General features: G+C 31.8%; 2 protein-coding genes across 13 annotated transcripts in view; both read right to left on the reverse strand.

The window, feature by feature from the left end:
* Window positions 1-7,450, reverse strand: part of LOC107637859 (probable ADP-ribosylation factor GTPase-activating protein AGD15) — a 17,021-nt gene extending 9,571 nt beyond the window's left edge. The window contains exons 1-4 of one of the 3 annotated variants that reach the window (XM_016341137.2): window positions 7,166-7,448; window positions 6,164-6,222; window positions 1,137-1,227; window positions 710-764 (exon numbers count right to left, since the gene is read on the reverse strand). In XM_016341137.2, the coding sequence (XP_016196623.1) occupies window positions 710-764; window positions 1,137-1,227; window positions 6,164-6,222; window positions 7,166-7,216 (256 nt within the window). In that variant the 5' untranslated portion in view covers window positions 7,217-7,448. Of the gene's footprint in view, window positions 1-709; window positions 765-1,136; window positions 1,228-6,163; window positions 6,223-7,030; window positions 7,077-7,165 lie in introns of those variants that run through there. The other 2 variants (XM_016341138.2, XM_021121304.1) reach the window with 2 other exon arrangements.
* On the reverse strand, window positions 8,758-12,761 carry LOC107637860. 10 transcript variants are annotated; one of them, XR_002361267.1, is made up of 7 exons: window positions 12,510-12,761; window positions 11,045-11,418; window positions 10,678-10,946; window positions 10,388-10,581; window positions 10,195-10,287; window positions 9,995-10,097; window positions 8,758-9,266 (listed from the first exon to the last, which is right to left on the reverse strand). XR_002361267.1 is itself a non-coding variant. In XM_016341139.2 (7 exons), the coding sequence occupies exons 3-6, from the start codon at window positions 10,864-10,866 to the stop codon at window positions 10,029-10,031; spliced, it is 567 nt and encodes a 188-aa protein (XP_016196625.1). In that variant the 5' UTR covers window positions 10,867-10,946; window positions 11,045-11,418; window positions 12,510-12,761; the 3' UTR covers window positions 8,758-9,266; window positions 9,995-10,028. The 10 variants fall into 10 exon arrangements, 7 of the variants coding, with proteins under 7 accessions (XP_016196625.1, XP_020976968.1, XP_020976967.1 ...); XR_002361268.1 differs by having other exon boundaries at window positions 10,195-10,276; window positions 10,388-10,603; XM_016341139.2 differs by having other exon boundaries at window positions 10,388-10,603.

Raw genomic sequence — 13,777 nt, forward strand, 5'->3', positions numbered from 1 at the left:
TTTATATATATTTAAAATTAATAAGTACAATTCATTTTGAGAATCAAATATTAAAATGAAATCCTCGTAAATGGAGTTTAAAATTTTACGAACCTCTTCCATAAGAATCCTAAACACACTAAGAAAATAACAAAAGGATTGCATAAGTTGAGTAAATGGTCATATTAGTCTTCGAAAGATTATACATTTTTTAAATTAATTTTTGAAAGATTTTTTTTAATTAAATTCGTTTTTTAAAAATTTTAAGTTGATCATCACATTAGTTTTTTTTGTCATTTCCAATATTCATAGTATCAAAGTTTACTGATATAGTACGTTAAGTGACATCATACTGACCACAACATATATTTGATTGTCTTAATTAGCTGCTAACATGGTAAGTTTATGCAATTAGATCAAATTAATCTTAAATTGAGGGAGATCTTGAAATATTAAAATCTCTCAATTTTCGAGTTAATTTTTACTAATTTCATAAACTTATTATATTAGCAGCCAATTACGACGGTCAGATGTATACTGTAGTATCACTTAATATGTTGCGCTAGTAAATATGTTAATGTCATGAATAAAGAAAATGACGAAAGGACTAATTTAATTAATTTAAAATTTTTAAAAGACAAATTTAATTAAAAAAATTTTGGAAACCATCCAATTTGAAATTAAGTAATTTTTTAAAGACGAATTTAACCATTTACTGGTGGTTGCTTACATTGCATGAAAGAAACCTGATCGGGCAACCATGTATCCAAGGTTGTAGATCGCACCTAATCGCACGTAAAATCAGAAGGGATATAATCAATTATCGATACATACACTAAACATATATATGTGTGTATAAATTAAGAGAACGTATATCTAAGGACTACAGTAAGACAAATTTTAATCATACAAATAGTGGCTTATTTGCGGCTTTAATTTGCATGACCAAGTAGAACCACTGAACCTAGCAACTATAAGCAAATGGTAAGTAGATAGTTCTGTAGTTATTATTAGGCGAGGATAATTCTCTGTTTGTCTGCTTCCAATTCACTGTAATATCATGTTGTATATTTGTCTAAGTCTCAAGCATATATAAAAATAATCTCAATAGATCAGAAGAGAACAAGTTATTAGGCTAAAAGCTGTCGATGAAAAACCTTGGATATATGCACTCCAAGACCTCGGTGTATCCCGGAACATTGCATGCAAATGAATATCCCTAGGTTCACACTCGCCCATCGTGGTGCCCTAAAAATTTGTAAATCAAGTGTTGCAATAATTATAAACTAACCATAATTTAGAATAGCATCTCTTCCCATTAAGTAATTTGTGAACATGCATGTGAAAATACTCCTTTACCATACGATTCACGGAAAAATATAATGCTCTTTGAACATTAAAATCACTATTTGATATTGGGCATATATAGTCTTCATTCCAAAAATTATAATATTGATTTTTACTATTATAATAATAGAGTAAGGGTAGCTTAGGCTTTTTTCTTGTTCTTTAGTAATATAATCTCTATTTCTTCTTTCACAAGCAAAACTCTCTCTCTCTCTCTCTGTGCTACAATTGCTTCTAATGCGAAAAACTTTCTTTTTTCATTCTATTTTCATCTTAGCTACAGTTACTTCTAATGGGAGAAGCTTTCATAGTATCTAGAGTCAGGTTCTAGATATTTTTCTTGGAATTTCTTTCATTCTCTTTCCTGTTTCATCTGTATTTTCTATATCAATCAATCTTTATCTGCATCATGAAAATTTCACTCACAGACTTTTTTTTGAAGAAGTCTATTCCGGTCCTTTGCTTACTAAAAAATTAGATGATAAGGATTTTTTAACATGGAGACACCTAAATCTATCTCATTTGGATTCTTCTAAAATTCCAGAAGAATTCATGGTTGATGACACCAAGAAGACCAAGACTAAATCAGAAGAATTCAAGAAATGGAGATTAGATAATCTCACATTCTACTCCACCTGGCTTGTTACTTCCATGACAAATACTTACAAGAATAAGGTTTTACATTTCACTCGATTTCATCAAGTTTGGGATTACATCAACAAGATGCGTATAGATTCTTCAGCTACAAAAACTTCAATTGAGATCTGTAAAGAAGACAACTTCAGTAAAAAAGTATCTTTCAAAAATTCAAAAGCTTGTGAATTTCTTATCCTCTCTTAGTTACTATGTTCAAGTAGATGATCATATCCAAGAAATTCTAGATGGTTTAAATGAAGAATACACTAATGTCAAGATTGGGAACTATTAGAGTTGTTGAAGCTGAATTTTTTTTGGTGGCTTATAAAGATGTGATTGAGAGGTTTAAGAAATTTGAAATTGGCATGCCTATGAGGCTATGACCAATCTTGCTCGATCACAGTTTCAATTTGACTACAACAATATTAGAGGCTTTAATGGTAGAATGGGAAGAAGTGATAGAAATGGAAGAAGAGGTAGATTTTTGTTCTCAACTCCAAGTATTCAGTCCCAGCTATGTGGAAGACAAGACCACTACGCTATTCCGACTTGAATCCAAATCTACAACAATCACAATAACAACCTCCACCAGCTCAGATTTCCTATACCAATTCTCATCCTCTACTACCATCTTCCTCATTCCACCAACCAAGGTTCTTTTTTTCTACATCATTAGTCGTAAGTGGTGGTTTTTGGTATGCAGATTCTGGAGCTAGCCATCATATCACTTCTAATCACTCAAACCTATTAAATTCTATTCAATCTACTAATGATCAGGATCAATTATTTGTTGGGAATGGTCAATGTACACCTGTTTCATCCTTATTGGTTCTTCATTTCTATCTGATAAACATTCAAAAATCAAATTTCTGCTTAAGAATTTATTACATATACCATCTATTACTCACATTCTCTTAAGTGTTTCCAAATTTGCAAAAAATAACCATTTTTGTTTGAATTTTGACCTAATAATTGCATTGTTCGTGATCAAAACTCACACAAGATTTTTCTTCAAGACACTGTTAGAAATGACATTTATGCTTTTAATGAACTAATTGTTCCTAAGACTGCTATTCTCGTTTCTTTTCCTTTGAATTGTAATAGAGATAGCTCTCATAACAAAAACTTGGCCATAACAAAAACGGCTTTGATAGTTAATTCTAGTAAAAATTTTACACTGAGTTGTGGCAACAAAGACTTGGCCATACTACAACACCTATAAGTTTTACAAGTTCTTAATACATGTGCTTTATCTGCAGCTTATGGCATTCATTCTTTACTTATATGTGAACCTTGTTCTAAAGCTAAGATGAACAAACTTTCATTTGTTCAATCTGATATAGTTTACTCTACACTTTTAGAATTACTTTTTTGCTGACATTTGGGGACTAACCCCTGTTCACTCTAGATCTAGATTTTATTATTTCATCATTTTTGTTGATTCTTGTACAAAATTTGTTTGTTTGTATTTGTTAACCAATAAATTTCAAGCTCCACAACATTTAAGAACTACAAAGTCTTTATGAAAACTCAACCAGGTGTAACTAAAGACTCTTCAAACAGATAAAGGTATGGAGTTTTTATCTAAAGCCTTTACTGATTTTCTTGCTAGCCAAGGAATCATACATCGAATGTCTTGTAAGTGTAGAACAAAGACATAGACATATTACCGAAGTAGAATTAGCTCTTTTGGCTACTGCCTTACTCCCAATATAATTTTGGGTAGATGCCTTTAGCAGCACTGTCTTCATTGTAACTAGATTGCCTACCAAGATTTTACACAATAAAAGTCTCTGAGAGATTTTTTTTGAAAAAATTTCATACTATCATCTTTTAAAAGTCTTTAGATGCACTTGTTTTTTATTCTTAAGGCCACATAATAAAGTGAAATTTGATTATAAATCAAAAAAACTTTTTCTTGGGTTATGATAATCAACATAGAGGATACAAGTGCATGAATATGGATGGTAAGATTTATCTTTCTAGACATGTGATCTTTGATGAAAAAGAATTTCTTTATAATAATTTGTTTCAACAAAAATCTGTATTACAATCTCAATCTTATTTGAACTCTAGTGCCGCTAATTCTTCTATTATTAGTTTTGATTTTAATTTTCAGCCACTAACTATTCCATCAACAACTAGTACAACATCTCCTCCTACATCTGGTCCTTCTACATCTATGACAAATTTTGTCATTGGACATGATGATGCTAACTCTTCACCATCTTCTTCTACTATCTTTATTGATACTTCAACATCAAATACTATTGATAATTCTAACACTCATTGTGATATACCAATGCCTATTTTTAACATTGAGATTTGCTTACTATTTGAAAATTTATCTCATAGTACAAATACTGGTACTGTTCAGAATTTACATTCTACTTCTAATACTCATCATATGCTTACAAGATCAAAAGCAAAAGTTTAACTCCTAATTCCACTACAAAAAATTCAGCTCCTATTGATTTGGTTCATCAAATTCATAAATCTGTACAGAGTTATTACATGTGATCATTGGAAGAATGGTATGGATATTGAGATGAATGCACTTCAAAAGTGTCATACTTAGGGTTTGGTATATCCCCCTCCCAATGCAACTATCATTAGTTGCAAATGGGTGTATGCAATCAAAAAGAATCCTCAAGGTAACATGTTGAGGTACAAAATGGTAGCTTAGGGCTTTCACCAACAAGAAGGCATAGACTTTAGTGAAGTATATAGCCCAGTCATTTATCCATCAATAGTTACGGTAATTCTTACTATTGTATTGTCTCTTATTTGAAAATTGAAACAATTTGATTTTGATGACGCTTTCCTTAATGGAAAACTTGATGAACAAGTCTTTATGTTACAACTTCTTGGCTATGGTAGCCCTGATGATATGTGAGTTTGTAAACTCAATAAAGCCCTTTATGGGATCAAATAAGTTCCAAGAGCTTGGTTTTAAATACTTGTAGCAACTTTAAAAGACTTTGGATTCACTAATGCACGTTCTGACTTATCACTCTTTATAAGACAGATTTTCAATTCTGTTATTTTTCTTCTTGCATATGTTGACGATGTTGTTGTTACAAGTAGTGATTCAAAAGAAATTGAAACATTTATTCAAGACATTAACAAAATCTTTCCACTAAAGGATCTTAGGAATTTACATTATTTTCTAGGTCTTGAAATTACTGATGCCATCTTCTAATCTTCATGTTTCACAGCAGAAAAAGGAGCATATACTGCTGTGAGAGTGGATCAATAGAGAGGAATATTTGTCGTTGATCTTTTAAGCTATCATTAAAAAGTGCAGAAAAACTATCATGAAATGTGTGTACCCTAAGCCTGAACAAAACATTTGATCCCTTATTGACATCATCTTGAAAGACTTTTAGTGAAGATTTCATATGAGTCAGAAGAAGAAGCAGGGGTAGGTAGTTGTTACCTCAATTTCTTTTAAATTCCCTTTTTAGTGCATCTATTTGTCATCGAATGATATTTTAGTACATAGTATTAGGACTTCAAATAATTTAACATTTTAAGTTGTTTTCTTGCACTGCAACTATTACCTAATATTATGATACACTTTTGTTGGATTGCAACTAAAAGCTAATGAGATTGTTGTCATATCACTTGCATTGGCTTCTCAAAGTTTGAATGTGAAACAATATGTAACAATGTTTGTGCTCTGTTAATAATATTCATAGATTGTTAATTGTTTTGTTAAAATGAAGCAAATTTTACTGATCTTATTTTTATTAGATAGATATTGTGTTTGTTGGTTATATCTAGACAGTTAAGTCTGTGACTTATAATCCTCCTTGCTGGTATTTCTAGGTTGAATATTGGTGATGATATTCAATTTCAGTTGAATACCAAAGAAACTAGGTCTGTTGACATTATGTGTTTTGATCATAAATTGAGTCTAAAACCTGCAGTTAACTCTTTCACTGAGGATTTTAAGAAGAGTTCCATGTGGACATGGAAAGACTTAATTTTCTATAAGCAAATGTCCAATGAAATGCTACTAGACTTTGAAGAAACAAAGAAATAATGTTGCACCAATGTTGCCAAATTTTATTAAATTTACCATGCACTTTGCTAGTTGCTTTCAAAGAAGTTATGATTTGAGATTGATGAATAAAATCATTTTCATTTATCTATAAATTAAATTAAAAAAAAAAAAAGTGATGATGAAATTCGTTACTTGTTCCGGCAGTCTGCACATTCCCTATTTTCTTGTAGCTTCATAAGTCCTTCTAAGATCTGCAAATAGTGACAAGTGGCATCATATAAGAAACAAAAATAACTAATAAAGGTTAAATAATCCATCTGTTCCTACACCTCTGATTTTGATTTAAATTATTATATTATCATAGAAAATTTAATTCAATCTAAGAACTAAAGCCAAAAGCATGACCAAAAAGTGAAAAAGTAAATTGGTTTTAACCCCATAAGAATAGTGATATTTATTTGCACACCTAATACGTATTTATTTTTTATCCAATATAATTTAAAGGGGTAAATCAAAAGTTAAAAAGAATGTGCGAATGATGAAATGAGTGTTACAAATATCAAAAACACAAAAATACTATCAGCAACTGTCTAATTATGAACTACAAAAATTAGAAATATGTATCTGCATATATACGGTAACAATTATATTATGTATACATTAAAAATCAATAATAAAATCAGATATTTATATAAAATATAAATTAAAAATAAATTAAATAATATATAAAAAAAATTATTGATAGAAATGACTGATGTAGCATTATTTCATTAAAAAAAATAATAAAACTTGTAAAAGTTACAAACATTTAACATAGTTATAAATTATTTACACAAATTGTCAATTAAAAATTTTATAATAATAATACAGATCAGACAATTTTTACCCATGTTAAAATATCATTTTCTGTATCATTAGTATATTTTAGCAGAACAGAACGGTTTGAGGTTTAGTATAAATCGTAACAAGTTTCCATCCAATATCACTTGTTCTTGACTTCTTAGCTTGTTGATCAACAAAGAAATTAAATAAAATAGGACTTTAATTAAGGACACAAACCATGTATTAAAAGATGGAGCGACTTCAAAGTTCAAAGCACCCAGCTCAAAAAATTACACAAAATCAAAATTAGAACTTACAAAACGATATATATAGTTGAAAAGAGAGAGGGCAAAACAAGGAGTAGCAAGAAACCTTGGTATGCTTGGCATTAAGCTCCTTGGAGATTGAGGCTTTCCCGTTCATGATTCTTGCAATGCCTTCTTGAGGGTAACCAAGTGAAGACGAGAAAGGAAGGAAAATTGCTCAAAATGGATGAGAAATGAATGAAGAACGAACTTGTTTAGTTATTTATTAGTTTGCCTTAGATTTTGTAGAGAGGCGAGTTTTGTGACTAAGGGAAGTATCCCCTTGCTGGCGGCACTTCCAAGCTTTAATTTGATTTGCAACATGCATCATCACTGCCTCTATCCTTGTCGCCTTTTACACGTCAATTTAGTTGGAACCACCAACTCAAATCAAATCACACACACCCCTCTCTGTCCCCGCAAAAATAAGCATTTAATTATATATTAAAATTTGGATTAATAATGAAATTAGTCTTTGAAAGATAAGACATTTTTTAAATTCATTTCTAAAAGATTTTTTCAATCAAGTTGTTCCTTCAAAGATTAGAATTAATCATATCTGTCCTTTAGTTACTCTACTCACAATTTTTGTCAACGATTAATGATATAAAATGTTAACTGATAACATACATGACACAACATATTCAATTGGACGTTAACTAAATATATTTAAGAAAATTTATTAATTTAGTCACTAGGTCATATTGGGAATAGATTTTTTGTAATTAGGAAAAATAACTAAATCATTAAATTTTCATAAATATATTTAGTCAATATCTAATTAGACATATATATATATATAATTAACGTTTTACAGTATCAATCTTAAAAAAAAATTGTTAATAGAGTGACTGAAGGACAAATATGATTAATTTGTAATATTTGAAAGACCAATTTGATTGAAAAAATCTTTCACGAGTGAATTTGAAGAATATCTTATCTTCCAAGAATTAATTTAACTATTAACCCATTAAAATTTATATGAATTTCATATGAGTTAGTTTATGAAAATTATAAATCTTATTATTTTCAACAAAAATTTATAGAGATACATGCGGAATGCTTATAAACAAAGTGAATATTCAATTTAATGGTTATCTATTTTCTATGAATCAAAGACATGAAAAAGACATAAAATTTACCACTACAAAAAAAGTGCTACTTACCGGCGATTTTTTTATGATTAACGGCGGTTTTAAACCACCGCAAAATCAAAAACTGCGGCTCACTGGACCACCCTGGTTATAGACACGGGGATTAGGTTTGGCGGCAGTTTCCAGCAATCGCTGGTATAACTGCCGTTAAATCAGTATTTCATGGCAACCGTTTAGAAAACCGCCATAAAATGCAAGTAACACAATTTTCTGCATGTTTACCGGCAGTTTTAAACCGCCACTATTTACTTCGATGTTTCCAAGTTTACGCATGTTTTGCAGTAGTTTTAAAGCCGCCGCAAGATGAAACTTTTGATTTCGAGCATAGTTACCAGTGATTATGAACCACCACAATCTTGGACATATTTTTCAAATTTTGGGACACTTTTTGGCGATTTAAAACCGCCGCTAAATTAGAAAAAATTTTTAAAAAATAGGAAATTTGGGTTTTTTATTTTTAATCTTAGACTCTAAACTTGAGGCAAAAACAAAAAAATTATCTGCAAAACAAAAGAATATATTCATAAAAATATCAAGAAAATAAATCTCTTGCAAAGAGTTGCATAGTCTAATTCAAAAAAATGTTTGCTTCAATCCAAAATATCTCCAATCCTAATATATTATTTTTCGCTCTATCATTCATGGCCATCTCATCCCTGCAGCGATCTTTGGTGGCAGCTCCTCACCCTGCTGTTGAAATAGCTAAATCAGAGCACTCTCCATCGCCTGCCTCTTTTTCTTTTCTGTTGTTGCCTCATCCTCCATCGCTTTCCTGTTCAACTTCTCGGCTTTCAGCTCTACCTGCAATTCAAGAAGCTTCCTCTGGGTCTCCTCTACTTGGACTCTGTTGCCCGGCAGATATGAATTTGGATCGAAGAGATGACTAGGAGTCGGTCCGATTCCCACACCACACACTCTACCCGATTTCTCTTTTCCGAAAATCTCAGCAATGGAATCATTTTGAGACAACACTCTAGAAGACTCATCCTATTGCTTAATCTCCTCAATTCTTTCCTACAGACACAAATTACCAAATACATTCATTTTGTTGATAGGTCCATCTCATGCCAAGAACACGCCAAACAGGATGATTAACTGTATCACTCTCATCATAGTAAAAAAACACACAAATATGAATGAAAAAAATTGGTTTCAAAAGTTATTTACATAAAACAACCAAAATAGAGAATTTGTTCCATAGGATGCCAACCACTATAAAAAGAAATAAGGGATAAGTGAAACTGAATTATTTCAATTCTATCCCAAATGTTTCTAAATTACATTGAAGTTGAAACTGTTTAAAAACATCTGAGGTAAATTTGCAACAATAATTAAAAGTAAGCAGCATTGGAAATTGTAAACTTCTTTTGGTCCAGTTTGACATAGGGGATGAAATTGTAAGTGAAAAGCTGATGAATTAGGATTAGTAGAAACTCATCTTTGAACATTTTATTACTGTTTCCAACCCAATATCAAACCAATTCATGAATTAAACTAGTAAACTTCTTTTGGTCCAGTTTAACATAGGGGATGAAATTGTAAGTGAAAAGCTGATGAATTAGGATTAATAGAAACTCATCTTTGAACATTTTATTACTGTTTCCAACCCAATACCAAACCAATTCATGAAGTAAACTATTCAGTAAAGAAATAAAAAACAAACAAAATATAGAAAAGTAAACTATTAACCTATATGAGACCATAATTTTATCGATCAATTATAATTAATAAGTAGTACTTACACCAATTGCTCTTGCTTTATCATTGATATAGGAGCTATTTTTTTTTTTTGTGCACTGTGATCCATAACTCTCCTCTACTAACTCTCTTCCCTTGTTGTTCTGACTGTAACAACAAAGTTTATGCCATTACTGTATTCCACACAATCAAGGAAACTTAAGTCATAGAGATAGTCTAAATAGTGAATAAAAAAGTAAAGTACCTCTTCTTCCATCCATCGTGTGAAGCTTTTCGAACCACCAGTGTGGGTATATAGTTGTTTTGATCGATTAATCGTATTTTTCCTGCACTTCTCCTATGGGTCCATCAAAGATAAAGGGCGATTAGAAACTGATTTAAAAAGACTCAATGCAACATAAATTGTATTGTTATGTACCAATGATATACTAGATTACCTGCGTCTCAGCTTTTGCGCGATAGTCAAGGAACCATCTCCAATGCTCTCGATCAATTTTCGGCAGATGGTGCTCAATATTTTGTTCAGTCGTTGATGTTGGCTCGTAATAAGCATTATACAACCTCAGCCTTGTTTCCTTCCAAGACTTTCCCATACTTTTCAAAATATTTTTCTTGATAGTTTCTTCACTATCTTCTTCAAAGTGAAAAATTTTCTATATAAATAATACAATTTGTTAATAATTGTAAAAATAAGTAGATTTAATTCAACACGGATATAAACTTTTACCTTGACACATTCGTTATAAACCTTGTCTTTAGTGGTAATCTTATGCCAACTTTTCTCAAAGAAAGGAAATTTTCCATAGGCAGATCCTAGCAGACCAAACACGCCACTCAACAATCCAGCTTCGTCTCCAATTGCTTGCTTTTCGTTGTTGAACTTGAGCATGATCCTTATACCGTTAAGCCGTTTCATAGCCTCCCTCACACTTAATTTTGCCAGCTTGATTGTGCCATTGGAATCTATAAGCCAAATATAATACCTTATATGTGTATCTGTTGTGGACAGCATGCAAGAAAATTAATATATAGCATAGAGTCTAAATCATGTTGAACAAAGAAAAATTATTAAATATGTTACCGATGATCTTAACTGTCCAAAACTTCGTAGTCTTGCGTCCTTTGCGACTCTAAGCTCCAGAGGCAACAAAGGGGTCATCAACTTCTTGATAAAGAGAATCTACATAATTTGCATTAGCTGCCAAGTTTACGTGACCTGACTTCGAGTTCTGAATGCTATTTGTGCTCATCTTGGAGCAAGCCTTGGTTCACTGCGCAGTAGATGAAACGGACGTGAAGTTGCAGGAACACTATCACCATTATCTGGGGGAATCTGAGAGTCATCATGGTGGGAAGTCGAAGTCGGAGGTGGAATCGTTTGAGGTTGCTGACATCCTGGTCCTAATTTTGGTTTTTTCATGTAACAACCTTTCCTAGCCATCTTAAAAGATAAATGACACCTGTTTTCCTGCTAAAACAAACCAGAATCAATGAGAGTCAAAGCATGATATATTCTTTCGTAATTTATAATTAAAACCCTATATTACCTATTACATATATATCATTAGAATTAAATTATCAACCAATCAGCATTTGAAGGTGGCACAACAAAGTACTGTCAGTATTTATGACCATAACTAAGTGATACATGAGTGATATCCTTATTTTTTGGGTGAAACCTTAAGTATCTTCATATCAGAGGCAATCCTATTCGAGCATTTGAGGATCCATAGCTGCCATGGCTCACCCATAATCAATTTTAGTTTTAATGATTATACTTGCTTATAATCACAAATGTAAATAGTAATTACTTACTAGTAGTTAAGCATTATCATTTACTTCTAATCACTACTAGCAAACATGCGTGCTTAATAATAATTAGGGCAGGTAATAACCAACTATCAGATTTATTGGACCAGTGAATTAACTTCCCTTGACCAAAAAGGCTTAGTCATCAGTATTATTATTCGATCCAATGCAATGCAAAGTGGTCTCTGAAATCCAAAATTGATTTTTCTTATTAGTATAGGATTCTCGGAGGTAACACCACAGCCTAGAGAACATAGATATATTTGAATGTGCCTATGTATAAAATAAACAAAAACATCATTTATATATGTTAGACTAATCCTCTCTGCACGTAAGCTTTTATCTAGAGTTGTTCCCAAAACAAAAATACTTTTTATCCATATGATTATGGAACTCTATTTCATCCTACCTTTCATATATTTTTCTTCTATTTGTGACATACTTACTTTTAACTGTTAATATATATAAAAATCAATTTTAAAGCATGATAAGAGTTACTTAAATGAATGGGAGTAGCCACTAGCCACTTCAAAAACTGCCGATATGATTAATTGGAAGGTTTAGAATAGCATTGGTTATCATAATAGGAAGCTGATCAAATTTCTCATCTCTCTAAATATTACCAATTTTGATAAAATAACAGAGAAGCATCGTACAAAGATCGATACATGAACAAAGTTCATTGACTGTAAGAACACCTACCATACTCGCATTTTAACATCAGAAATTGAAAGAAATATTGGTGCTTACCGGAGAAGAGAGGACGCGCCAGCAGCAGGCCCGAACCGACGACGACCACGCGGGCCTAGACGGTAATGCGACAGGCAGCTTCTAAAGACCGAGATAGCGACACGAGATGAGCGGTCCTCGTCTGCGACAGCAAGGACATGCGAGAGCGGGGGAGGTGAGAGTTTATCTGGGAAAGGGGTTGGTTCAATAGATTCACGGCTGTGAGTTAGGGCTATGGTGGTGGATAGTGTATAAAGATTAGGAAAGAAGGATTGAGGCACGNTTATTTGATTTTAGCTTTCATTCTTATTAAATTAGAGTATTTTCAACTTTTATTTTGGTTTTGCTATTTTATTTTGACCTTTTATAAGCAGTTTTTCTCATATTTTATTTTCATTTTACTTTAACTTTAACAATTAAATTTAGTCCCCTTCAGCTTTTGATTCCTCTAACATTAGCAATATATGGTTTTGGTTTCAAAATAGATATTCAGACCATCCCTGAAATTAGTCTCTATTATCATCTTCAATAATTCAAAACTATAAACTACTAATTTTACAGGACCAAAAACTTATTGAATTCTTTTTTATTTCTTGCCATGGCTACTTGCTGCATGCTTATAGTCTTGTACAGTAATTACTGTAATGATAATGGCTAAACACTAAAATAAGTTTTCAATGAACACTACAACACGTACGGCAACTTTGCTAAATAGGAGAATCTATTGAACATTATTCTCAACAAATAACATAACATGAGCATGGATAAGAAATATTTCCATTTTTTCAATGTACTTTTAGTAATAAACCCAATTCAGGAATTATTCACCTCAAAAAATAACAAATGTACTAATCTTGACTAAATATCAAATTCCCTATGTTCTCTAATATGATAAACTCTCTAATAAGAACAATCTCTAATAACAATCTAAATAGTTATAAAGTCGAGACAAAATCAACACTTTATTCTCAGCTATCCTATACAACCTGAATTGAAATTCTTTACCTAAACTAAAGCATTGTCAAGGATTGCCCACATAGCCAAGTGCCATGCACTCTTCTTCTCAGAAGACATTCCACTATAAGGATATTCATTCTCTTCTGACGTTTTATTGAGGTCATATGACAGCATGGAAGCCTTTCGTCCAGCAGAATCAGCCTCATTAGAACTATCGGGGGAGACAACGTCCACTTTCTCCATTGAATCTAGAACCACCTACCCCGGTTCTTCGGATGCCTCTTGAATCTTGGATCAAGATAACCCTGAGAGTTATATCATAGCCAAACAAG

The sequence above is a fragment of the Arachis ipaensis genome, chromosome B04 (assembly GCF_000816755.2).
Source record: "Arachis ipaensis cultivar K30076 chromosome B04, Araip1.1, whole genome shotgun sequence".
Lineage (NCBI taxonomy): Eukaryota > Viridiplantae > Streptophyta > Magnoliopsida > Fabales > Fabaceae > Arachis > Arachis ipaensis.

What these genes read in the sequence shown, in the direction of transcription:
- LOC107637860 (XM_021121305.1), bottom strand. Translation starts at nt 10,962, where the DNA reads ATGCTGTCCACAACAGATACACATATAAGGTATTATATTTGGCTTATA. An exon ending in TTTATAACGAATGTGTCAAG is followed by an intron (nt 10,604 to 10,677) that starts GTAAAAGTTTAT and finishes TTATTTATATAG; the next exon opens with AAAATTTTTCACTTTGAAGA. An exon ending in GCGCAAAAGCTGAGACGCAG is followed by an intron (nt 10,288 to 10,387) that starts GTAATCTAGTAT and finishes ATGGACCCATAG; the next exon opens with GAGAAGTGCAGGAAAAATAC.